This window comes from Anomaloglossus baeobatrachus, chromosome 1, assembly GCF_048569485.1.
Source record: "Anomaloglossus baeobatrachus isolate aAnoBae1 chromosome 1, aAnoBae1.hap1, whole genome shotgun sequence".
NCBI classification, from domain to species: domain Eukaryota; kingdom Metazoa; phylum Chordata; class Amphibia; order Anura; family Aromobatidae; genus Anomaloglossus; species Anomaloglossus baeobatrachus.
In genome coordinates this window covers 89,438,320-89,463,027 of record NC_134353.1, presented here as the reverse complement: position 1 = coordinate 89,463,027, position 24,708 = coordinate 89,438,320, and the positions used below count along the sequence as shown (strand labels likewise).

General features: G+C 51.1%; 1 protein-coding gene across 1 annotated transcript in view; it reads right to left on the bottom strand.

Annotated features, from left to right (window-relative positions):
• The window catches only part of NCAPG (non-SMC condensin I complex subunit G), a 246,325-nt gene that overhangs the window by 209,119 nt on the left and 12,498 nt on the right, over positions 1-24,708 (bottom strand). The window contains exons 3-7 of the mRNA XM_075333625.1: positions 23,060-23,288; positions 13,951-14,096; positions 13,768-13,852; positions 13,504-13,696; positions 13,137-13,286 (exon numbers count right to left, since the gene is read on the bottom strand). Of these exons, the coding sequence (XP_075189740.1) occupies positions 13,137-13,286; positions 13,504-13,696; positions 13,768-13,852; positions 13,951-14,096; positions 23,060-23,288 (803 nt within the window). The remainder of the gene's footprint in view (positions 1-13,136; positions 13,287-13,503; positions 13,697-13,767; positions 13,853-13,950; positions 14,097-23,059; positions 23,289-24,708) is intronic.

Sequence of the window (24,708 nt, the reverse complement as noted above, 5' to 3'; positions counted from 1 at the left end):
GAGTGCTCTCACCAGATCTAATGAGTGCAAATCCTTTTCACATTGGTGAATTGGATTAGGGCAAAATGAAGGTAAGGAGATATCCTGATTGAGATGAAAAAGAGATACCACCTTAGGGAGAAATTCCGGAACAGGACGCAGAACCACCTTATCCTGGTGAAAAACCAGGAAGGGGGCTTTGCATGACAGAGCTGCCAGCTCCGACACTCTACGGAGTGATGTAACTGCCACTAGAAATGCCACCTTCTGCGAAAGACGTGATAAAGAGACATCCCGCAGCGGCTCGAAAGGTGGTTTCTGAAGAGCCGTTAGCACCCTGTTAAGGTCCCAGGGTTCCAGCGGACGCTTGTAAGGTGGGACTATGTGGCAAACTCCCTGCAGGAACGTGCAGACCTGCGGAAGCCTGGCCAGACGCTTTTGAAAAAATACGGATAGCGCCGATACTTGTCCCTTGAGAGAGCAGAGTGACAAACCCTTGTCCATTCCGGATTGAAGGAATGAAAGAAAAGTGGGTAAGGCAAAAGGCCAGGGAGTAAAACCATTATCAGAACACCAGGATAAGAAGATCCTCCAAGACCTGTAATAGATCTTGGCGGACGTTGGTTTCCTGGCCTGTCTCATGGTGGCAATGACATCTTGAGATAACCCTGAAGACGCTAGGAGCCAGGACTCAATGGCCACACAGTCAGGTTGAGGGCCGCAGAATTCAGATGGAAAAACGGCCCTTGTGACAGCAAGTCTGGGCGGTCTGGGAGCGCCCACGGTTGACCCACCGTGAGATGCCACAGATCCGGGTACCACGACCGCCTCGGCCAATCTGGGGCGACGAGATTGGCGTGACGACAGTCGGACCTGATTTTGCGCAGCACTCTGGGCAGCATCGCCAGAGGAGGAAATACATAAGGCAGTCGAAACTGCGACCAATCCTGAACTAATGCGTCCGCCGCCAGAACTCTGTGATCTTGAGACCGGGCCATGAATGCCGGGACTTTGTTGTTGTGCCGTGACGCCATGAGATCGACGTCCGGCGTTCCCCAGCGGCGACAGATCTCTCGAAACACTTCTGGGTGAAGAGACCATTCCCCCGCGTCCATGCCCTGACGACTGAGAAAATCTGCTTCCCAGTTTTCTACGCCCGGGATGTGAACTGCGGAGATGGTGGAAGCTGTGGCTTCCACCCACTGCAGAATCCGTCGGACTTCCTGGAAGGCTTGACGACTGCGAGTGCCGCCTTAGTGGTTGATGTATGCGACGGCAGTGGCGTTGTCCGACTGGATACGGATCTGCCTGCCCTCCAGCCACCGATGAAAAGCCAATAGGGCTAGATACACTGCCCTTATCTCCAGAACATTGATCTGAAGGGATGACTATCGGAGTCCAGGTTCCCTGAGCCCTGTGGTGGAGAAAAACCGCCCCCCACCCTGACAGGCTCGCGTCCGTGGTGACCACAGCCCAGGTTGGGGGTAGGAAGGATTTTCCCTGCGACAGAGAGTTGGGAAGGAGCCACCACTGAAGTGACGTCTTGGTTGCAAGGGAAAGAGAGACGTTCCTGTCGAGGGAAGTCGACCTCCTGTCCCATTTGCGGAGAATGTCCCACTGGAGTGGCCGCAGATGGAATTGCGCGAAGGGCACTGCCTCCATCTTCCCCAGGAAGTGCATGAGACGCCTCAAGGGGTGTGACTGACCCCGAAGAAGAGATTGCACCCCTGCCTGCAGAGAAAGCTGTTTGTCCAGCGGTAGCATGACTACCGCTGACTGAGTATGAAACTCCATCCCGAGGTAAGTCAGTGATTGGGTCGGTGTCAACTTGGATTTTGTGAAGTTGATGATCCACCCGAACTGCTGGAGAGTCACCAGAGCGACGGTAAGGCTGTTTTGACACGCCATCTGAGAGGGTGCCCTGACCAGAAGATCGTCTAAGTAGGGAATCACCGAGTGGCCCTGAGAGTGTAGGACCGCCACAACAGATGCCATGACCTTGGTGAACACCCGTGGGGCTGTCGCCAGGCCGAAAGGCAATGCCACGAACTGAAGGTGTTCGTCCCCGATGGCGAAACGCAAAAAACGTTGATGTTCGGGTGCGATCGGCACATGGAGATAAGCATCCTTGATGTCGATCGATGCTAGGAAGTCTCCTTGTGACATCGATGCGATGACCGAGCGGAGAGATTCCATCCGAAACAGTCTGATGCTCACATGTCTGTTGAGTAGTTTGAGGTCCAGAACGGGACGGAACGAACCGTCCTTCTTTGGCACCACGAACAAGTTGGAGTAAAAGCCGCGACCATGTTCCTGGGGGGGGAACAGGGATCACAACTCCTTCTGTCTTCAGAGCGTCCACCGCCTGAAAAAGTGCATCGGCCCGCGCGGGGGGCGGAGAGGTTCTGAAGAAACGAGTCGGGGGACGAGAGCTGAACTCTATCCTGTAACCGTGAGACAGAATGTCTCTCACCCATCGGTCTTGAACATGTGGCCACCAGGCGTCGCAAAAGCGGGAGAGCCTGCCACCGACTGAGGATGCTGTTCGGGGATGCCGAGAGTCATGAAGAGGCCGCCTTGGAGGCATTGCCTCCGGCAGGTTTTTGGGGGCGTGGCTTAGCCCGCCACGCATAGGAGTTCCTCTGGCCTTTCTCCGGCCTGCTGGACGAAGAGGATTGGGGCTTGGCGGAGGGACGAAAGGACCGAAACCTCGATTGTATTTTCCGTTGCTGAGGTCTCTTCGGTTTGGACTGGGGTAAGGAGGAGTCCTTTCCCTTGGATTCCTTAATAATCTCATCCAATCGTTCGCCAAACAATCGGTCGCCAGAAAACGGCAAACCGGTTAAGAACCTCTTGGAAGCAGAGTCTGCCTTCCATTCGCGCAGCCACATTGCCCTGCGGACTGCCACAGAATTAGCGGATGCCACCGCTGTACGGCTAGCAGAGTCTAGAACTGCGTTCATGGCGTAGGAAGAAAAAGCTGACGCCTGAGAAGTCAAAGACGCAACCTGCGGAGCAGAATTACGTGTGACCGCATTAATCTCAGCCAGACAAGCTGAGATAGCTTGGAGTGCCCACACGGCTGCAAAAGCCGGGGCAAAAGACGCGCCCGTGGCTTCATAGATGGATTTCACCAGGAGCTCTGCCTGTCAGTGGCATCTTTTAGCGATGAGCCATCTGCAACCGATACCACAGATCTAGCCGCCAATCTAGAGACTGGAGGATCCACCTTGGGACATTGAGCCCAACCCTTAACAACGTCAGAGGGGAAGGGGTAACGTGTGTCAGTAAGGCGCTTAGTAAAGCGCTTGTCCGGAACCGCTCTGGGCTTCTGGACAGCATCTCTGAAGTTAGAGTGATCGAAAAACGCACTCCGTGTACGTTTAGGGAACCGAAACTGGTGTTTCTCCTGCTGAGAAGTCGACTCCTCTACAGGTGGCGGCGGGGGAGAGAGATCCAACACCTGGTTGATGGACAAGATAAGGTCATTTACTATGGCGTCCCCTTCAGGTGTATCAAGATTGAGAGCAACGTCAGGGTCAGAGCCCTGAGCTGCGACGTCCGCCTCGTCCTCCAGAGAGTCCTCAAGCTGGGAACCCGAGCAGCGTGAAGAAGTCGGGGAAGATTCCCAGCGAGCCCGCTTAGCCGGTCTGGGACTGTGGTCCGGGCAGGAGTCCTCCACGAGAGACCTAGGGCCCCCCCTGGGAGCGCGCTGCGGCGCGGACAGAGAGGGGCCTGGAGGGGACGATCCAACAGGGCCCGGGGCCTGTGTAAGGACCGGTCTGGACTGCAAAGCTTCAAGCAGCTTGGCAGACCATTTGTCCATAGACGGAGCCATGGATTGTGAAAGGGACTCAGAGTTTCTCAGCAAAAACGGCAAACTCTGTCCCAACCGCCTGGACAGGGGGAGCAGGGGGGTCTACCTGAGCCGAGGGGCCCACTAGTGACCGAGGCTCCGGCTGAGCAAGCAAAACAGGGGTCGAGCATTGCTCACAGTGAGGGTAGGTGGAACCCGCAGGTAACATAGCCGCACAAGAGGTACAGGTCGCAAAATAACCCTGTGCCTTGGCACCCTTGCTCCTTGTGGACGACATGCTGTTGTCTCCTAGGAGAGTGATCACTGAGGATATATGGGCAAAGGTATATAGCCCGACCGAACAGAAATAGAAATATATATATATATATATATGTGTATATATATATATATATATATATATATGTGTAATGTATGTATGTATGTATGTATGTATGTATGTATGTATGTATGTATGTATGTATGTATGTATGTATGTATGTATGTATGTATGTATGTATCTATATCTATATCTATATCTATTCCGGCACCCTAAGGGGACCAGCACCGGGTGACCGGTGAGGCTTACCGACCGCTAAAAAGCGGAGTGTGTGTCCTCCAGATTCCCTGCCTTAGGTCTCCCAGAGTTGCAGAGCTCTTTCCTGGAAATCCTCCACCGGCAGAATGCCAAAAAAATGGCTGCCGGAGCTCTCTGGGGAGGAGTGAAGCCGTGGGCGGCGCTAGAAAAGTGCGGGAATCTGGGGTCCCCACAGTGATCAGTGAGGGGGGAGGAAACATACAGGATGCTCCAGCCCTCACATCCGACGTCAGGTCGGCAGTCCCGCCCTTACCCCTGACAGACAGGCCCGGGGGCGGGAGTTTTGCTACTAGGCCGCAATGAAGCCGGGGACTAAATTTAAGACCGCGGCCGACAAGCAGGCACGGTCGGCGCGGAATTCCACCGGTCTTCACAAAACAGCAGCTGCTGCAGCGTCAGGGATGAAGGCGCTCCATGCACAGCCCCCATGGGGACACAGAGTACCTTAGAGATGCAGGGCCCGGTCCCTGAGGATGAATAGACTCCTGTCCGGCAGATTCCCACAGGGGCTGCGGAGGGAGCACGGTCCCAGTAAATGGATGACCGGTCAGGATCCCACTTCTCCCAGAGCCGCTAAGGGATGGTGAAGGAAAAAACGGCATGAGGCTCCAGCCTTTGTACCCGCAATGGGTACCTCAACCTTAACAGCACCGCCGACGTAGTGGGGTGAGAAGGGAACATGCCGGGGGCCCCGTGGGGGCCCACTTTTCTTCCAACCGATATAACTAATATGAGAATGCATGAGTGGATGTGTGCCTCCTTCCACACAAAGCATAAAACTGAGGAGCCCGTGATGCACGGGAGGGTGTATAGGCAGAGGGGAGGGGTTACACTTTTTAAAGTGTAATACTTTGTGTGGCCTCCGGAGGCAGAAGCTATACACCCAATTGTCTGGGTCTCCCAATGGAGCGACAAAGAAAAACAAAAAACACACACACACACAACACTAGTCAATGTTAGAAAGTCATCAATACTTTGACATTTTTATTTGTTGGTCTGAAAGCGGAACTTGCACACAGCAAATATGTCAGCTACAGGCCATAGCAGACAGCCGCAGCACTGGTATCCGGACGCCATAAGGATTCAACGGTAATTACTGTGATCTGAGGGCTGCAGCCAACAATGATATGACTGCTCTGCTTAGATCCCTGTACAAAGAGGTGAGCAACACAAATACCTGTCCCCTCCCTGGTGTCCAGCAGGTTAAGGAAAAAAATACAAACTAAAACAACACATATTTGGTAAAGCCACAATCACATATACACACACACGTTTGGTATTGCTGTAATCGTACTGACCAGGAGAATCATATTGCATATAGGTTATTTTTACTCTTTACACAGGTGTATGTCAGCTTTTTTTTTAAATGGGAGATATTACAGTTTTAAGTGACACCATTCATTTTTGTACCACAGTACACAGGAAAAAGGGGAAAAAGTTCAAGTGACAAATAAAACTGACTTTTTGGGGGAATTGTATTTATGGCACACACGGTGTGGTGAAAAATCATCTTGCAATATGATTGATTCTTATCAGTACGATTACGTCGATACCAAACTTGTCCAGTTTTTTTTTATTATTTGAGTGGTGCAAAAAAAAAAAACAACACAAATTTGAAAAAAAAAAGGTTTATTTGATTTTTCGGTCGATGGATAGACATTTTGATCGCTTCCTACAGCATTTTTTGTGGTATTGCAGTGATTAAAAAGACAAAAAAAACCCCAAAAACATAATTTTCCCATTTGGCTTTTTTTCTGTTTTCTAATTTTATATTTTGATTGCAGTTTTATATATGCGGCAAATAAATGTTAATTTTTTTTATTTTTCTTAGGGGAAATGGTGGGCAATATGAACTTTTGTTTCATATTTGGCGAGATGAACTTTTGTTTTATATTTTTTAACACTTCTTTATGTATTTATTAGTCTCCTCAAGGGACTAGAACCTGAGATTGTCTAACCTAAGTATTTCTATTATATAGCTTCCCATGGGCAGGTGTCCGCACAGTCGGGTCAAGAAAATAGAGGATAGGATCGTCCTGATTGGAGTATGCCTTGTCGCGGTGGGATGGCTTTTACTTACTTTTTTTTTTAGCAAAGAAGGGAATTTTGTTTACTTACCGTAAATTCCTTTTCTTCTAGCTCCTATTGGGAGACCCAGACAATTGGGTGTATAGCTTCTGCCTCCGGAGGCCACACAAAGTTATTACACTTTAAAAAGTGTAACCCCTCCCCTCTGCCTATACACCCCCCCGTGCATCACGGGCCCATCAGTTTTGGTGCCAAAGCAGGAAGGAGGAAACTTATAAATTGGTCTAAGGTAAATTCAATCCGAAGGATGTTCGGAGAACTGAAACCATGAACCAAAGAACAATTGAACATGAACAACATGTGTACACAAAAGAACAACAGCCCGAAGGGAACAGGGGCGGGAGCTGGGTCTCCCAATAGGAGCTAGAAGAAAAGGAATTTACGGTAAGTAAACAAAATTCCCTTCTTCTTTGTCGCTCCATTGGGAGACCCAGACAATTGGGATGTCCAAAAGCAATCCCTGGGTGGGTAAAAGAATACCTCGATAAAAAAGAGCCGAAACAACGGTCCCTTCTTACAGGTGGGCCACTGCCGCCTGAAGGACTCGCCTACCTAGGCTGGCGTCTGCCGAAGCATAGGCATGCACCTGATAGTGTTTTGTAAAAGTGTGCAGACTAGACCAGGTAGCTGCCTGACACACCTGCTGAGCCGTAGCCTGGTGCCGCAATGCCCAGGACGCACCCACGGCTCTGGTAGAATGGGCTTTCAGCCCCAAAGGAAGCGGAAGCCCAGACGAACGGTAGGCTTCAAGAATCGGTTCCTTGATCCACCTAGCCAAGGTTGACTTGGAAGCTTGCGACCCTTTACGCTGTCCAGCGACAAGGACAAAGAGTGCATCAGAACGGCGCAGTGGCGCCGTGCGTGAAATGTAGAGCCTGAGTGCTCTCACAAGATCTAACAAGTGCAAATCCTTTTCACATTGGTCAACTGGATGAGGGCAAAAAGAAGGTAAGGCGATATCCTGATTGAGATGAAACGGGGATACCACCTTAGGGAGAAATTCCGGGACCGGACGCAGAACCACCTTATCCTGGTGAAACACCAGGAAGGGGGCTTTGCATGACAGCGCTGCTAGCTCAGACACTCTCCGAAGTGATGTGACTGCCACTAGGAAGGCCACCTTCTGCGAAAGGCGAGATAGAGGGACATCCCGCATCGGCTCGAAAGGTGGCTTCTGGAGAGCCGTCAGCACTCTGTTAAGATCCCAGGGTTCTAGCGGACGCTTGTAAGGTGGGACTATGTGGCAAACTCCCTGCAGGAACGTACGGACCTGCGGAAGCCTGGCTAGACGCTTTTGAAAAAACACGGAAAGCGCCGATACTTGTCCCTTGAGAGAGCCGAGAGACAAGCCCTTGTCCATTCCGGATTGAAGGAAAGAAAGAAAAGTGGGCAAGGCAAACGGCCAGGGAGTGAAACCCTGATCAGAGCACCAGGATAAGAAGATCCTCCAAGTCCTGTGGTAGATCTTGGCGGACGTTGGTTTCCTGGCCTGTCTCATGGTGGCAATGACATCTTGAGATAACCCTGATGACGCTAGGAGCCAGGACTCAATGGCCACACAGTCAGGTTGAGGGCCGCGGAATTCAGATGGAAAAATGGCCCTTGAGACAGCAAGTCTGGTCGGTCTGGAAGTGCCCACGGTTGACCCACCGTGAGGTGCCACAGATCCGGGTACCACGATCTCCTCGGCCAGTCTGGAGCGACGAGGATGGCGCGACTGCAGTCGGACCTGATCTTGCGTAATACTCTGGGCAGCAGTGCCAGAGGAGGAAATACATAAGGCAGTCGAAACTGCGACCAGTCCTGAACTAACGCGTCTGCCGCCAGAGCTCTGTGATCCTTGGACCGAGCCATGAATGCCGGGATTTTGTTGCTGTGCCGAGACGCCATTAGATCGACGTCCGGCGTTCCCCAGCGGCAACAGATCTCCCGAAACATGTCCGGGTGAAGAGACCATTCCCCTGCATCCATGCCCTGGTGACTGAGAAAATCTGCTTCTTGTTTTCTACGCCCGGGATGTGAACTGCGGAGATGGTGGAGGCTGTGGCTTCCGCCCACAGCAGAATCCGCTGAACTTCTCGGAAGGCTTGAAGACTGCGAGTGCCGCCCTGGTGGTTGATGTACGCAACCGCCGTGGCGTTGTCCGACTGTATTCGGATCTGCCGTCCCTCCAGCCACCGCTGGAACGCCTTTAGGGCCAGATACACTGCCCTTATCTCCAGAACGTTGATCTGAAGGGAGGACTCTGTCGGAGTCCAGGTTCCCTGAGCCCTGTGGTGGAGGAAGACCGCTCCCCACCCTGACAGACTCGCGTCCGTCGTGACCACAGCCCAGGATGGGGGCAAGAAGGATTTTCCTTTTGACAAGGAAGTGGGAAGAAGCCACCACTGAAGAGAGGTCTTGGCTGTCCGTGACAGCGAAACGTTCCTGTCTAGGGACGTCGGCTTCTTGTCCCATTTGCGGAGGATATCCCATTGAAGTGGACGCAGATGAAACTGCGCAAAAGGAACTGCCTGCATTGCTGCCACCATCTTCCCTAGGAAGTGCATGAGGCGCCTCAAGGGGTGTGACTGACCCCGAAGAAGAGATTGTACCCCTGTCTGTAGTGAACGCTGTTTGTCCAGCGGGGGCTTCACTATCGCTGAAAGGGTATGAAACTCCATCCCGAGGTAAGTCAGCGATTGGGTCGGTGTCAAATTTGACTTTGGGAAATTGATGATCCACCCGAACCTCTGGAGAGTCTCCAGAGTGACGGTCAGGCTGTGTTGGCATGCCACCCTGGAGGGTGCCTTGACTAGAAGATCGTCTAAGTAAGGGATCACCGAGTGGCCCTGAGAGTGTAGGACCGCCACCACTGCTGCCATGACCTTGGTGAAGACCCGTGGGGCTGTCGCCAGGCCGAAAGGCAGTGCCACGAACTGAAGGTGTTCGTCCCCGATGGCGAAACGCAGGAAGCGGTGATGCTCGGGAGCGATTGGCACATGGAGATAAGCATCTTTGATGTCGACTGATGCTAGGAAGTCTCCTTGTGACATCGAGGCGATGACTGAGCGGAGAGATTCCATCCGAAACCTTCTGGTGCTCACATGCTTGGTGAGCAGCTTGAGGTCTAGAACGGGACGGAATGATCCGTCCTTTTTTGGCACCACGAACAAGTTGGAGTAGAATCCGTGACCATGTTCCTGAGGTGGAACGGGAATCACCACTCCTTCTGCCTTCAGAGTGTTTACCGCCTGAAAAAGTGCATCGGCTCGCTCGGGGGGGCGGAGATGTTCTGAAGAAACGAGTCGGAGGACGAGAGCTGAACTCTATCCTGTAACCGTGAGACAGAATGTCTCTCACCCATCGGTCTTGGACATGTGGCCACCAGGCGTCGCAAAAGCGGAAGAGCCTGCCACCGACCGAGGATGCGGTTTGTGGAGACCGAAAGTCATGAGGAGGCCGCCTTGGGGGCGGCTCCTCCGGCGGTCTTTTTAGGACGTGACTTAGACCGCCATGCAGAAGAGTTGCTCTGCCCCTTCTGTGACCTGTTGGACGTGGAGGAACGGGACCTGGCTGAGGGCCGAAAGGACTGAAACCTCTGTTGAATCTTTCGCTGCTGAGGTCTGTTCGGTTTAGACTGGGGTAAGGACGAGTCCTTTCCCTTGGATTGCTTGATAATTTCGTCCAATTGCTCGCCAAACAAGCGGTCGCCGGAAAATGGCAAACCGGTTAAGAACTTCTTGGAAGCAGAGTCTGCCTTCCATTCGCGTAGCCACATGGCCCTGCGGACTGCCACCGAATTGGCGGATGCTACCGCTGTACGGCTCACCGAGTCGAGGACCGCGTTCATGGCGTAGGACGAAAAAGCCGACGCCTGAGAAGTCAAAGACACGACCTGCGGAGTAGCGGTGCGTGTGACCGCCTTAATCTCAGACAGACAAGCTGAGATAGCTTGGAGCGCCCACACGACTGCAAATGCTGGAGCAAAAGACGCACCTATGGCTTCATAGATGGATTTCATCAGGAGCTCTATTTGCCTGTCAGTGGCATCTATGAGCGATGAGCCATCTGCCACTGATACCACGGATCTAGCCGCCAGCCTAGAGACTGGAGGATCCACCTTGGGACACTGAGCCCAACCCTTAACTACATCAGGTGGGAAGGGGTAACGTGTGTCATTAAGGCGCTTAGTAAAGCGCTTGTCCGGATATGCTCTGTGCTTCCGGACAGCATCCCTGAAGTTAGAGTGATCGAAAAAAGCACTCCTTGTACGTTTGGGAAACCTAAACTGGTGCTTCTCCTGTTGTGAAGCTGACTCCTCAACAGGTGGAGTTGGAGGAGGAAGTTCTAGCACCTGGTTAATGGACGCTATAAGGTCATTTACAATGGCGTCTCCTTCAGGTGTATCAAGATTGAGAGCACCGTCCGGATCAGAGCCCTGAGCTGCAACGTCCACCTCATCCTCCAGAGAGTCCTCATGCTGAGACCCTCCTGAGCAGCGTGATGAAGTGGATGAAGGTCCCCAGCGAGCCCGCTTAGACGGTCTGTGACTACCGTCCGAGTCGGAGTCCTCCCCGTGGGACCTATGTGTCACCTCAGGAGCAGTTTGCTGCTCTAACCGAGGGGGGCCTGGGGTCAATGATTCAACAGTGCCCGGGGCCTGTGTTACCGGTCTGGACTGCAAAGCTTCAAGTATCTTAGCAGACCATTTGTCCATAGACTGAGCCATGGATTGTGAAAGGGACGCAGAGTTTCTCAGCCAACACTGCAAACTCTGTCCCTGCCACCTGGACAGTGGAAGCCAGTGGTTCTACCTGAGCCGAGGGTCCCCCCAGTGCCTGAGGCTCCGGCTGAGTGAGTGTCACAGAGGCCGAGCATTGCACACAATGAGGGTAGGTGGAACCTGCAGGTAACATAGCCGCACAAGAGGTACAAGTTGCAAAATAAGCCTGTGCCTTGGCACCCTTGCTTTTTGCAGACGACATGCTGTTATCTCCTCTTAGCAAACAGTGAGGGTATATAGCCAAGCAAATACTGCAGCCGAGCAGAGCAAATGTATACCCAATATGGATATATATATATATATATATATATATATATATATATATATATATATATATACACACTGCGGCACCCAGGGGGGCCAGCACCTGTAACAGGTGCGGCTTACCGACCGCGCCAGCGGTTGTGTGTCCACCAGATTCCCTGCCTGGGCCTCCCAGAGTTATGAGCTCTATCTGAAGTTTTCCTCCGGCAGCAGCGATGATAATAATGGCTGCCAGCGTTCTGTGAGGAGGAGGGAGCCGTGGGCGTGCCTTAGAAAGTGCGGGAATCTGGTGCCCCACGGTGCTCAGTGAGGGGGGAGGAGGATACTAAGTATGCTCCAGCCCTCACCGCTGACGTTCAGTCTAGCGTCCCGCCCTTGCCCCTGACTGGCAGGCCCGGGGGCGGGAATATGCGGTACTAGGCCGCAAAAGCCGGGGACTCGAGTTATAAGCGCGGCCGGCAAACAGGCACGGTCAGCGCGGTAGTCCCGGCGGCCCCAAACACAGCGCAGCTGCTGCAGTGTCCGATCCACAGGCGCTCTATGCGCCGTCCCCAAGGGGACACAGAGTACCTCAGAGAAGCAGGGCCTGTCCCTGATGACATCCAGTCTCCTGTCCGTCAGGTTCCCACAGGGGCTGCGGAGGGAGCCCGGTCCCAGTGCCTGGTGACCGGCTAGGATCCCACGTCTCCCAGAGCCCCTAAGGGATGGGGAAGGAAAACGGCATGTGGCTCCAGCCTTTGTACCCGCAATGGGTACCTCAACCTTAACAGCACCGCCGACCAAAGTGGGGTGAGAAAGGAGCATGCCGGGGGCCCTGTGAGGGGCCCTCTTTTCTTCCATCCGATAAAGTCAGCAGCTGCTGCTGACTAAAATGTGGAGCTTGCGTGAATGTGTGCCTCCTTCAACACAAAGCATAAAACTGATGGGCCCGTGATGCACGGGGGGGGGGTGTATAGGCAGAGGGGAGGGGTTACACTTTTTAAAGTGTAATAACTTTGTGTGGCCTCCGGAGGCAGAAGCTATACACCCAATTGTCTGGGTCTCCCAATGGAGCGACAAAGAAATCAGTGTTTACTAGGTACTATGATCCGTTGAAGCACAAGGAAGTGTGAAACGGCCATCGTCCATAAGGGGCCTGCACCTGGCTCTCTCCCCGATACTTTTACCTGCACTTTATGATGGAATAAAGCACTTTGGAATACTGGATGGTGTCTGCCGCAGATTTCTACTTCTTGGAAATCAGCTAGGTACTATGTTAGTTACATGTACTGCGGTATTGCTTTTTGCATCTATTTTGGGTTTTGTCTGTGGCCACAGTGTGAACAAGCTCCTACACTTTGCATGTATACCAACATATGCTCTGGCTCATTTCTTTGATTTAGCTACACCATAGTATTGCTGCATATAGTAAGGATCACTTGTCTCCTTTGAATCGGCAGCCCACGATTGCGTCAAATTGAGACAGTGGCATTTCAGAGTTGCTCTAGTGGCTATTAGAGCCAGGTCCTGGATGTGTGTCACAACCACTATCAGCTGGGTATGTGGTGGGATCAACCGAGCCCGCTCCTTACATCGCTACTGACTTGCACCGTACATGTAACATGGATGTTGGGAAGAGGTTAAAAAAAGAAAGACAAAATGAACCTTACCTCAGTAAATACTCCACATACACTGCGGGCTCGGGTAAAATCTGTTCCAGCGCAGCCTCCCCCTCATCAGCTTTGGACTTGAAGTATTCACAAAGGGCTTTCCAGTACAAGACATTTTCTGGGCTCAAAGTGTTCAAAGGGATCAGTTTCCTATAAGACAAGTAAATGCAATCAGAAATCCCACCCATGCAAATAGGAATAAAAATAGTGTACAAACCCAAAACACTGAGCCCACACCATAAAAGGCAGCAATGGCTTAAGCAGCAATAGGAGCAAGCTCTGATTGCTGTTGTAAGATCACTTACATGGCCCTGTCATTCTCCGACAAAAAAAAAAGAAAAAAAAAAAAAAAGTCAGCCATTTTTACCTTTCATCAATATTTTTACACTTCTCCACAAGTTCACTGACAGAGGAAAGAGCGAACATTGCATTCAGGGCAGAAACGGCAACTTCTGGAGAATTTTCCACGTCCAGACGGTGGAGAAGCTCTAGGACGTTCCCATCCGTGTACTTCAGCCAGGACTGCAATAGTTTCTTCTGCATAATATCTTTCACTGCAGCTGTGAAACAAGATCCGTTACTGTACTCTCCATATAGCGACGGGACGACTTGCACAACATTCATCACTTACCAGAGCGGTCGTTCAGCCCCAGCTGCAGGAGTTTCACTCTCTGGGCGATGCTTAGTGCCCTTATGTGCACCTTTTCTGCCAAAACCTGTGTAACCAAGATCAGGAAGATACGGGTTACATGGCAAATTAATTCTGCGCAATAGATTAGCCTAAATGCTGAAGAATCGGTAACGCCGCCATTACCTGGTACGCTAGCTTCCTCACAAGCTCCTTCACATCCTTGGTCCGGCCAACAATCTTTGGCAAAGTCCTGGCAGATGGGGCAATGCAAGACAACACGGCTCGCCGAACTTCCGGGTTCAGGTCATTTTCCAATAGATGCATGTACACTAGAAGCAAAGGAATCGATATCCAAGTGAGGAGAGACATTATGGACAATCACTACTCAAAAGAACAACCCATCCATTCATGTTCCTAAGAGAACTGATCTGAAGCCAAAGAAAGTCCAATCCATGATTAAAAAAAAAAAAAAAGGATGTGTATGGTATCTCTGCAAGATATGCCACGAATATCTGACACGTGCGGCTTTCACCTCTGCGTGGAGAATGCGTCCTACGACCACCAGGGATGAGGTGAAACTAGCCACTATCAGACAAAGCGGAAAATCCGGTGGGTCTGAAGCAGTCGGTGGAAGAGAAAGTGAGAAGCCAAGTAGGAGACCTGGGCAGCGGCACCAGAGGAGATGCGGGGATCAGTACGTTTCTAGACCACTCCGGCCATAATCGTGGACAATTCTGAGGGTCTATGGCCTTTTAAAATGATGTAGGGTCCAAATGAGAGACCTACCACAGACCATTCCTTTCATTCTATGCAGACGTTTGAAAGACAACTATGGCACATCAATGAGATGTTATAAATGTCTCACAGTTGTGTGAGCAGCAGGTATCTCCAGATCCTTGGTTCTTGCCGGTGTCTGACCGCCGGTGAGTGAAGCGGAGGTGGCGCACACGTCGGCTCTCTCCTTCCACTGCTACTGGGAGCTTCAAATACAAGCGAGCAAATAGTCTTGGCTGTATCAGGAACAAAGATAGCAATGACTAAGCTGCACATGTGGTCTGCTCGCCTCTTACGCCCCTATCACACATCAGTTTTTTGCCATCAGTCACAATCCGTCGGATTTTGAAAAAAACGGATCCGGCGACTGATGCCACTGGATCCATTTTTTCTCATTGACTTGTATTAGCAACAGATGGCCTCACGTTTCATCCGTTATTCGACGGATCGGTCAAAAATTGTTTGTCCGTTGGATGGAGACGACGCCACGTTAACGTTTTTTGTGTGTACGTCGAACAAACAAACAGCGACAGATCAGTCGACGTCCGTCGTTTAGTAGAATGGAAGCCTATGGGTGTAGGAGTAAACCATCAAATGACGGAATCTGGCGACTGATTCCGTTTTTTTTAACTGAGCATGCTCCAATTTATTATTTAGCCCCCAGCTGTTCGGATCCATTGCATCAGTTTAGCAACAATCTGCGACGGAGCCGTCGAGAAAACGGATTGAGACTGCTGGCAAAAAACTGATGTATGAAGGGGGGCACCAGGAGGAATGGGGGATCAGGAGACTACCATTACCAAGATAGGTGCGTGTCCTAGAGGTGGGATCAGCACCTAGCAGATATTTATAATATAGTGGAACCTTGGTTAACGAGAACAATCCGTTCTGGGAGTGTGCTTGTAAACCAAGTTACTTGTTTAGCAAAGCAAAATTTCCCATAGGAAATCATTGCAATGCAGACAATTAATTCCACAACTTGTTAAATGTCCCATCCTGGTCCCCTATTGTGTCATTCTTCACACGTACAAACACTCACAAACATATATGTATTATGCTCACCTTAGCTTCCGTTCCATCGCCGGCCTCCTGGATCTTGTAGTTCGCTGGTACAGGATGTGTATAAGGTAACCATCGCGACGAGGTAGGAACTTCCGCTACCAGAGAGCTGACATCAAAGGCATGAGCCGCTTGCCTCTGATTGGCCCGCGCGCTGCCTTTGAGTAGCGGCTGACAGAGGACATTCCTCCCTCGTCACGATGGTTACCCGATACACATCCTGTAGCGGCGAACTACAAGAACCATGAGGCTGGCGATGGAACGGAAGGTAAGCTGAGCATAATACTGTATGTGTGCGTGCGTGTTTGTACGTGCGTGTTTGTGGACTGCAAGAGCGGGTTAGAGCGCGGTGGATGTACGGAACCGGAAGTGTATGCGGTGAGTATTTGCTCATTCAGCAAAGCTTGCTCGTAAACTGAGATACAAATTTACAGCAAGCTTTGCTCGTTAAGCGGAATACTCGCTAAGTGGGTTACTCGTTAAGCGAGGTTCCACTGTACATCCCATCGATACTCCATATATGCATCTGGTGAGACAAGGCCAAGCAGGATTTTGCAATTTAATCTAAAAGCAAAGAAAAACAAAAGATGAAAATAATATGGACATACACCCTGCTGTAACTAAATGAAGGCATAGTGCTTATAAACATAGGGTACTTACTAAACACTATTTTTAATCAAAAAAGCATAAAGCCATCCCACCAACGACAAGGTGTGGCCAAATCGGCTACTCAACACTCTCTAGTATTAAACCTACCCATGTGTCAAAACAGACCTCAATCTGAATAAGGGCAGAGTGACTGGATCCCGACAATGGACACACAGCCATGTTTACTAAGTACCCTATGTTTATTCATATGCACTATGCTTTTATTTAGGGAATACGTCCATATTATTTTCATCTTTGGTTTTTCTTTGTCTTATGGCCAGTGTGAACATGTGCTTATATGCATGTATACCAACTCATGCTCCAGCTCATTTTTTGTTTCTTTGACCTAAAAGCAGCAAAATGTGGGGGCAGATAGCCTGATTCCAAGGACGTGGGATGTGTCACTTATTAATAGTTTTAATAAAGAAGGGAATTTTGTTACTTACCGTAAATTCCTTTTCTTCTAGCTCCTATTGGGAGACCCAGACGATTGGGTGTATAGCTACTGCCTCCGGAGGCCACACAAAGCATTACACTAAAAAGTGTAAGGCCCCTCCCCTTCTGGCTATACACCCCCAGTGGGATCACTGGCTCACCAGTTTTAGTGCAAAAGCAAGAAGGAGGAAAGCCAATAACTTGGTTAAACAAATTCACTCCGAGTAACATCGGAGAACTGAAAAACCGTTCAACATGAACAACATGTGTACCCGAAAAAAACCCAAAAATCCCGAAGGACAACAGGGCGGGTGCTGGGTCTCCCAATAGGAGCTAGAAGAAAAGGAATTTACGGTAAGTAACAAAATTCCCTTCTTCTTCGGCGCTCCATTGGGAGACCCAGACGATTGGGACGTCCAAAAGCTGTCCCTGGGTGGGTAAAGAAATACCTTATGTTAGAGCTGCGAAGACAGCCCTCCCCTACGGGGAGGCAACTGCCGCCTGCAGGACTCTTCTACCTAGGCTGGCGCCCGCCGAAGCATAGGTATGCACCTGATAATGTTTGGTGAAAGTGTGCAGACTCGACCAGGTAGCTGCCTGGCACACCTGTTGAGCCGTAGCCTGGTGTCGCAATGCCCAGGACGCACCCACGGCTCTGGTAGAATGGGCCTTCAGCCCTGATGGAACCGGAAGCCCAGCAGAACGGCAGGCTTCAAGAATTGGTTCTTTGATCCATCGAGCCAGGGTGGCTTTGGAAGCCTGCGACCCTTTGCGCTTACCAGCGACAAGGACAAAGAGTGCATCGGAGCGGCGCAGGGGCGCCGTGTGGGAAATGTAGATTCTGAGTGCTCTCACCAGATCTAACAAATGTAAATTCTTCTCATACCGATGAACTGCATGAGGACAAAAAGAAGGCAAAGAGATATCCTGATTAAGATGAAAAGAGGATACCACCTTCGGGAGAAACTCCTGAATGGGGCGCAGCACTACCTTGTCCTGGTGGAAGACCAGGAAAGGAGCCTTGGATGACAGCGCTGCTAGCTCAGACACTCTCCGAAGAGATGTGATCGCTACCAGAAAAGCCACTTTCTGTGATAGTCTAGAAAGTGAAACCTCCCTCAGAGGCTCGAAGGGCGGCTTCTGGAGGGCAACTAGTACCCTGTTCAGATCCCATGGATCTAACGGCCGCTTGTACGGGGGTACAATATGACAAACCCCCTGCAGGAACGTGCGCACCTTAGGAAGTCGTGCTAGACGCTTTTGAAAAAAGACGGATAGCGCCGAGACTTGCCCTTTAAGGGAGCCGAGCGACAAACCTTTTTCTAACCCAGATTGCAGGAAAGAAAGAAAGGTAGGCAATGCAAAAGGCCAGGGAGACACTCCCTGAGCAGAGCACCAGGATAAGAATATCCTCCACGTTCTGTGGTAGATCTTAGCGGACGTGGGCTTCCTAGCCTGTCTCATGGTGGCAACGACCCCTTGGGATAATCCTGAAGACCCTAGGATCCAGGACTCAATGGCCACACAGTCAGGTTCAGGGCCGCAGAATTCCGATGGAAAAACGGCCCTTGGGACAGTAAGTCTGGTCGGTCTGGTAGTGCCGACGGTTGGCCGACCGTGAGATGCCACAGATCCGGATACCACGCCCTCCTTGGCCAGTCTGGGGCGACGAGTATGACGCGGCTGGAGTCGGATCTGATCTTGCGTAGCACTCTGGGCAAGAGTGCCAGAGGTGGAAACACATAAGGGAGCCGGAACTGCGACCACTCTTGCACTAAGGCGTCTGCCGCCAGAGCTCTGTGATCGCGAGACCGTGCTATGAAGGTTGGGACCTTGTTGTTGTGCCTGGACGCCATTAGGTCGACGTCCGGCCTTCCCCAGCGGCTACAGATTTCCTGAAACACGTCCGGGTGAAGGGACCATTCCCCTGCGTCCATGCCCTGGCGGCTGAGGAAGTCTGCTTCCCAGTTTTCTACGCCGGGGATGTGAACTGCGGATACGGTGGAGGCCGTGGCTTCCACCCACATCAGAATCCGCCGGACTTCCTGGAAGGCTTGCCGACTGCGTGTCCCTCCTTGGTGATTGATGTATGCCACCGCTGTGGAGTTGTCCGACTGAATTCGGATCTGCTTTCCTTCCAGCCACTGCTGGAAGGCTAGTAGGGCAAGATACACTGCTCTGATTTCCAGAACATGGATCTGAAGGGTGGACTCCTGCTGAGTCCACGTACCCTGAGCCCTGTGGTGGAGAAAAACTGCTCCCCACCCTGACCGACTCGCGTCTGTCGTGACTACCGCCCAAGACGGTGGTAGGAAGGATCTTCCCTGTGATAATGAGGTGGGAAGAAGCCACCATTGCAGAGAGTCCTTCTGTGAAAAGGATACTTTCCTGTTCAGGGATGTTGACTTCCCGTCCCATTGGCGGAGAATGTCCCAATAAAGAGGACGCAGATGAAACTGCGCAAACGGAACCGCCTCCATTGCCGCCACCATCTTCCCGAGGAAGTGCATGAGGCGTCTTAAGGAGTGCGACTGACCTTGACGGAGAGTCTGCACCCCAGTCTGTAGTGACCGCTGCTTGTCCAGCGGAAGCTTCACTAGCGCTGAGAGGGTATGAAACTCCATGCCAAGATACGTTAGTGATTGGGTCGGTGACAGGTTTGACTTTGAGAAGTCGATGATCCACCCGAACGTCTGGAGAGTCTCCAGCGCAACATTCAGGCTGAGTTGGCATGCCTCTTGAGAGGGTGCCTTGACAAGTAGATCGTCCAAGTAAGGGATCACAGAGTGTCCCTGTGAGTGCAAGACTGCTACCACTGCCGCCATGACCTTGGTGAACACCCGTGGGGCTGTCGCCAGACCGAATGGCAGAGCTACGAACTGAAGATGGTCGTCTCCCATCACGAAACGTAGAAAACATTGGTGCTCTGTAGCAATCGGCACGTGGAGATAAGCATCTTTGATGTCTATTGATGCTAGGAAATATCCTTGAGACATTGAGGCAATGACGGAGCGGAGGGTTTCATCCGGAACCGCCTGGCCTCCACGTGCTTGTTGAGCAGTTTTAGGTCCAGAACGGAACGGAAAGAGCCATCCTTTTTTGGCACCACAACCAGATTGGAGGAAAACCGTGTCTTGTTCCTGAAGAGGAACAGGGATTACCACTCCTTCTGCCTGCAGAAGAGCATCGGCTCGGTGGGGAGGTGGGGACGTTCTGAAGAATCGAGTCGGAGGACGAGAACAGAACTCTGTCCTGTGCACGTGGGCACAATGTCCCTCACCCACCGGTCTGTGACCTGTGGCAGCTAAATGTCGCCAAAGGCGAGCGAGTCTGCCATCAACCGCGGATGCGGAGAGATGAGAGAGCTGAGAGTCATGAGGAGACCGCCTTGGTAGCGGTTCCTCCGGCTGCCTTCCTTGGGCGTGATTGAGCCCCCGGAAACTGAGCCCCTCTGAGGCTTTTCAGCTCTTTTGGACGAGGACAATTGGGACCTGCCCGAGCTTGGGAAGGACCGAAACCTCGACTGTCCTTCCAGGACAGCATTAATAGGGTAAGTCGCAATGCAGACATTGCGAGGTTACGGACGCCCCTGCGGCACAAATGTACATATGCTCAAGACCAGCTGTGCAAGAACAGCTGAAAAGCTTAGGGTGCCCATACGGCTGTAAATGCCGGAGCAACCGACACGCCGATAGCCTCATAGACAGATTTCAACCAGAGTCCATCTGTCTGGCATCTTTAAGTGAAGTCCCATCTCCACTGCAACTATAGCTCTAGCCGCAAGCCTGGAGATTGGAGAATCCACCTTTGGACCCTGTGTCCCGCGCTTGACCACGTCAGGGGGAAAAGGATAACATGTATCCTTAATACGTTTGGAGAAAACGCTTATCTGGTAAGCGTGGTGTTCCTGGACTGCTTCTCTGAAGTCAGCGTGGCCAGAAAAATACTCAATATACGTTTGAGCTACTGAAATGGGACTTCTCCTGCTGTGAAGCCGACTCCTCCGCTGGGGGAGCTGAGGGAGAAAGATCCAACATTCCATTGATGGACGCTATAGGATCATTCCTCATGGCGTCACCATCCGGTGTATCCGGATTGAGAGCGTTGTCAGGATCAAAGTCCTGATGAGCTACGTCTGCCTCATCATACAGAGAGCCTCCTGGGACCCCCCCCGGAGCACCGATTTTACTCCCAATGAGGGTGGCCAGGGAGCAATGATCCAGATTGCCCATGGCCTGTCCGGACTGCAAGTCTCTATCCCATTGCAACTCCATCCCTGTCCTTGGACAGGGTTGACAGGTGGTTCCTTTGGTCACGTCTAGTAGAGACCCCGGCTGACCAAGTGCTCCAGGGGAGCATTGCACACAATGGGGTTCAGTGCCGTGGAACAGTATCACATGCAGTAAAAACAGCATCGAAAGCCTGTGTTGCTTATATGCTGCTGCCGACTAGCCATCTAGGACATAGAGCCAAGAATGGCGACCGTACAATGCAATGTATAGCATACAAGCATAAAGTACAAATGAACACTGCAGCACATGCAATACAAGCAGCATAGAAAGCCTGTGCCTTGGCACCCCTGCTTTTCTGCTGCTATAGACTAGCCATCTAGGGGAATATAGCCCAGAATATCGACCATACAGTGCAATGTATAGCATACAAGCATAAGTACAAATGAACACTGCAACCCCTGCAATACAAGCAGCATAGAAAAAACCTGTGCCTCAGCACCCCTGCTTTTCTGCTGCTGTAGTCTAGTCATTCTAGGCGAAAATAGCCCAGACTAGCGACCGTACAGTGTAGTGTATAGCATACAAGCATAAATACACATGAACACTTCAGTACATGCAATACAAGCAGCATAGAAAGCCTGTGCCTTAGCACCCCTGCTTTCCTGCTGCTGATGTGTCGCCATCTAAGAGGGCATATAGCCAAAAATAGCGACCTATGCAGTGTAAGCATAAAAATACAAATGGACAACTGCGGTATTTAGTGGGGTCAGCACTTCAGGTGCCGCTTACCGCCCGCCTATAAGCGGGTGTGTGGTCGCCCTAGTCCTGTGCCTGGTTGCCCAGAGTCCGATCTCTCAGCTCGGACTGCAGGAATGGCTGCCGGCGTCCTTCTCCAGCTCGTGTGAGTAGGGGCGGGCCGTGGGCGTGCCCCCAAGTCAGAGCGGGAAACCGGCGTCCCACAGTGTCCAGTGAGAGGGCTGGAGCATGTAAATAAGGCTCCAGCCCTCGGCGCTGCTGATTGTACAGCGTCTCTCCCCTACCCTGATTGACAGGGTGGGGGCGGGAACGAAGCGGAGCTAGGCCGCAAAAGCCGGGGACTGGATTTATAAGCGCCGCCGCCGTAAAAGCGCGGTCGGCGCTAAGTCCCCGGCGCACTACAAGTCCCAGCCGCGCCGCCGCTCCCGGAGCGTCCGGCGCGGTAGTTCCCCATACATAAAGTCACTCAGCTAGGCTGCAGTGACTGTAACCCTTTACTGTCCCCGGCGCACTAGCACACCCAGCAAGTCTGGAGTGTGCTGTGCCTGTGTGTACGGGGACACAGAGTACCTGAATGGTGCAGGGCCATGTCCCTGAACGGTACCCAGCTCCGTATCCAGCAGGTTCAATGGGTCTGTGGATGGAGCCCGGCCTCAGGGCTTTGGGGCCGGTAAGATCCCACTTCCTCAGAGCCCCTCAGGGGGATGTGGAAGGAAAACAGCATGTGGGCTCCAGCCGCCGTACCAGCAATAGGTACCTCAACCTTACAAACCACAAGTGGGGTGAGAAGGGAGCATGCTGGGGGCCCTTTAGCATGGGCCCTCTTTTCTTCCATCTGATATAGTCAGCAGCTACTGCTGACTAAACAGTGGAGCTATGCGTGGATGTCTGACCTCCTTCGCACAAAGCAGAAAACTGGTGAGCCAGTGATCCCACTGGGGGTGTATAGCCAGAAGGGGAGGGGCCTTACACTTTTTAGTGTAATGCTTTGTGTGGCCTCCGGAGGCAGTAGCTATACACCCAATCGTCTGGGTCTCCCAATGGAGCGCCGAAGAAATAAGTGTTTTATCAGCAGAAGATTATCATTGCAGGACTAAGTGTTGTGTGCCAGGCAGTCCAGGTAACCCCGCCCCCACTACTGATTGGCAGCTTGCAGACAGTGTACACAGGAAGCTGCCAATCACTGTTGTGGGTTAGGTTATACACAACTCAGCATTCTGAGAACTGCTACATCTACAGCAAAAGGGCACCAAGCAGCTGAGGAAGTGACATCACTGGAATCAGGCTCTCTGTCCCTAAATCATGTTTCTCTCAGATTACATAGTGAAAACATGCTTACAGATTCCCTTTATGTATTCTCACGTAGAGCAGAGTCAGTCACTTCTTACCATTGATAACTGGGCAGTTCACATCACTTGGGTCCTGGAGCCTGGCCAGGGCCAACACTGCCTGTATCCGAACATTGGGCACCCTGTCTGTTACGCGGATGAGCATGGCATCGTGGATCTTATCAAACAAATCGTCGTCGATCAGAGCATTTTCTGGCAGGTTTACCAACAGCTTATAGATCAGCTGGCAAACTCTGAACCTCACAGCCATGCTGTTGGCGGTGTGAGACTGAAAGAATAATAAAAAAAAATATATCTAATAATAAATAATAATAAAAAATAAATAAAATCATATTACTAAGATAGAACACAGAAGTATTACATCTGAATATAGTGTAAGTCTATGGACATAAGATTGGCCACCATAGTTCTGTTTGTCTTTCTCAGATCACCAGCGCCATCTAGTGTTTATATGGTGTCATTACAAAATAGGAGATTATTTTCTGAGCTGGACAGGTTAAAATTCAGGAAAGATTTTCTTTCTGAGACACCAAAGAGTTAAATTGATAGGTGACCAGGGAGAGGACATCACACTACTGATACCTACTGTGCACCTGTCCCATCCATAGACCTGTAGTCTGATCCTGCACTCTTATCACTATCCATTTTTCTTGCTAACACATCAATATACGTCAGTAAGACTTGTGTGACCAATGCAAAGGAGTGCGAATGTAGGATCATAGAAAGTATTTGCAGTCAGGTACGGTACATAGGCCTGGAGAGTGGACGCTGACACAATCCTGAGATTTGCATTAAATGGTTATTCCCTCCATGGGTAATACAGAAAGTGGGGCTCAGCCCTGACCATTGGGCCCTGTAGCCCCCTTTCCGGTGGTCAGAGACTGGCCGCAGTTATTTCAGTGTTGTTTAGGTAGAACCAAGATGGGGATAAATCTTTATTATTAAAAGAGAATCAATCAGCAGATTTCAGAATACAAATAACACACATTATTAGATATCTTAGGGCCTGATGAGGCTAGTGTACTTACTGTGAACATTTATATGGTTTTACAATTCTGAATAATCCTGAATAAGTCTGCATTATACGCTAGAGCTACAACAATTATACTGGTTAAAGGGCTTGTCCGCTATTCGATAACGTATTTTCCATGTCTCAGATGTGCAAAGTTAAAAAGCATATGGCTGGTACGCTGCAGTTCCCACACAACAGATAGCAGGACTGACCGGCCGTGGTCTTCATACTTCTGTTGAGGCAAATGTCCTATCTGGCGGATCAGTGAAGGCTGCAGCAGATCAGTGGCTGCTGACTGGCTGCAGTGCTCACATAAAATAAATGTCCATCATGCAGAGCAGCGGTTGTCCAGGAGGTATGCTTCTCGCCCACCACCCTCTCCTCTTATGAGGTATATTGGGGACATTTAATAAGGCTTCGCCTCTAATGGACAATTCCTTTAACCAGCAGACATGTGACTGCAGCTCTAGTCTATAATGCAGCCTAATTCAGGATCTGCAGTATAGGGCACAGGATACATGCACAGGGGAATGCAGCCTAATTCAGGATCAGGGCAGTATAGGGCACGGGATACATGCACAGGGGAATGCAGCCTAATTCAGGATCAGGGCAGTATAGGACATGGGATACATGCACAGGGGAATGCAGCCTAATTCAGGATCAGGGCAGTATAGGG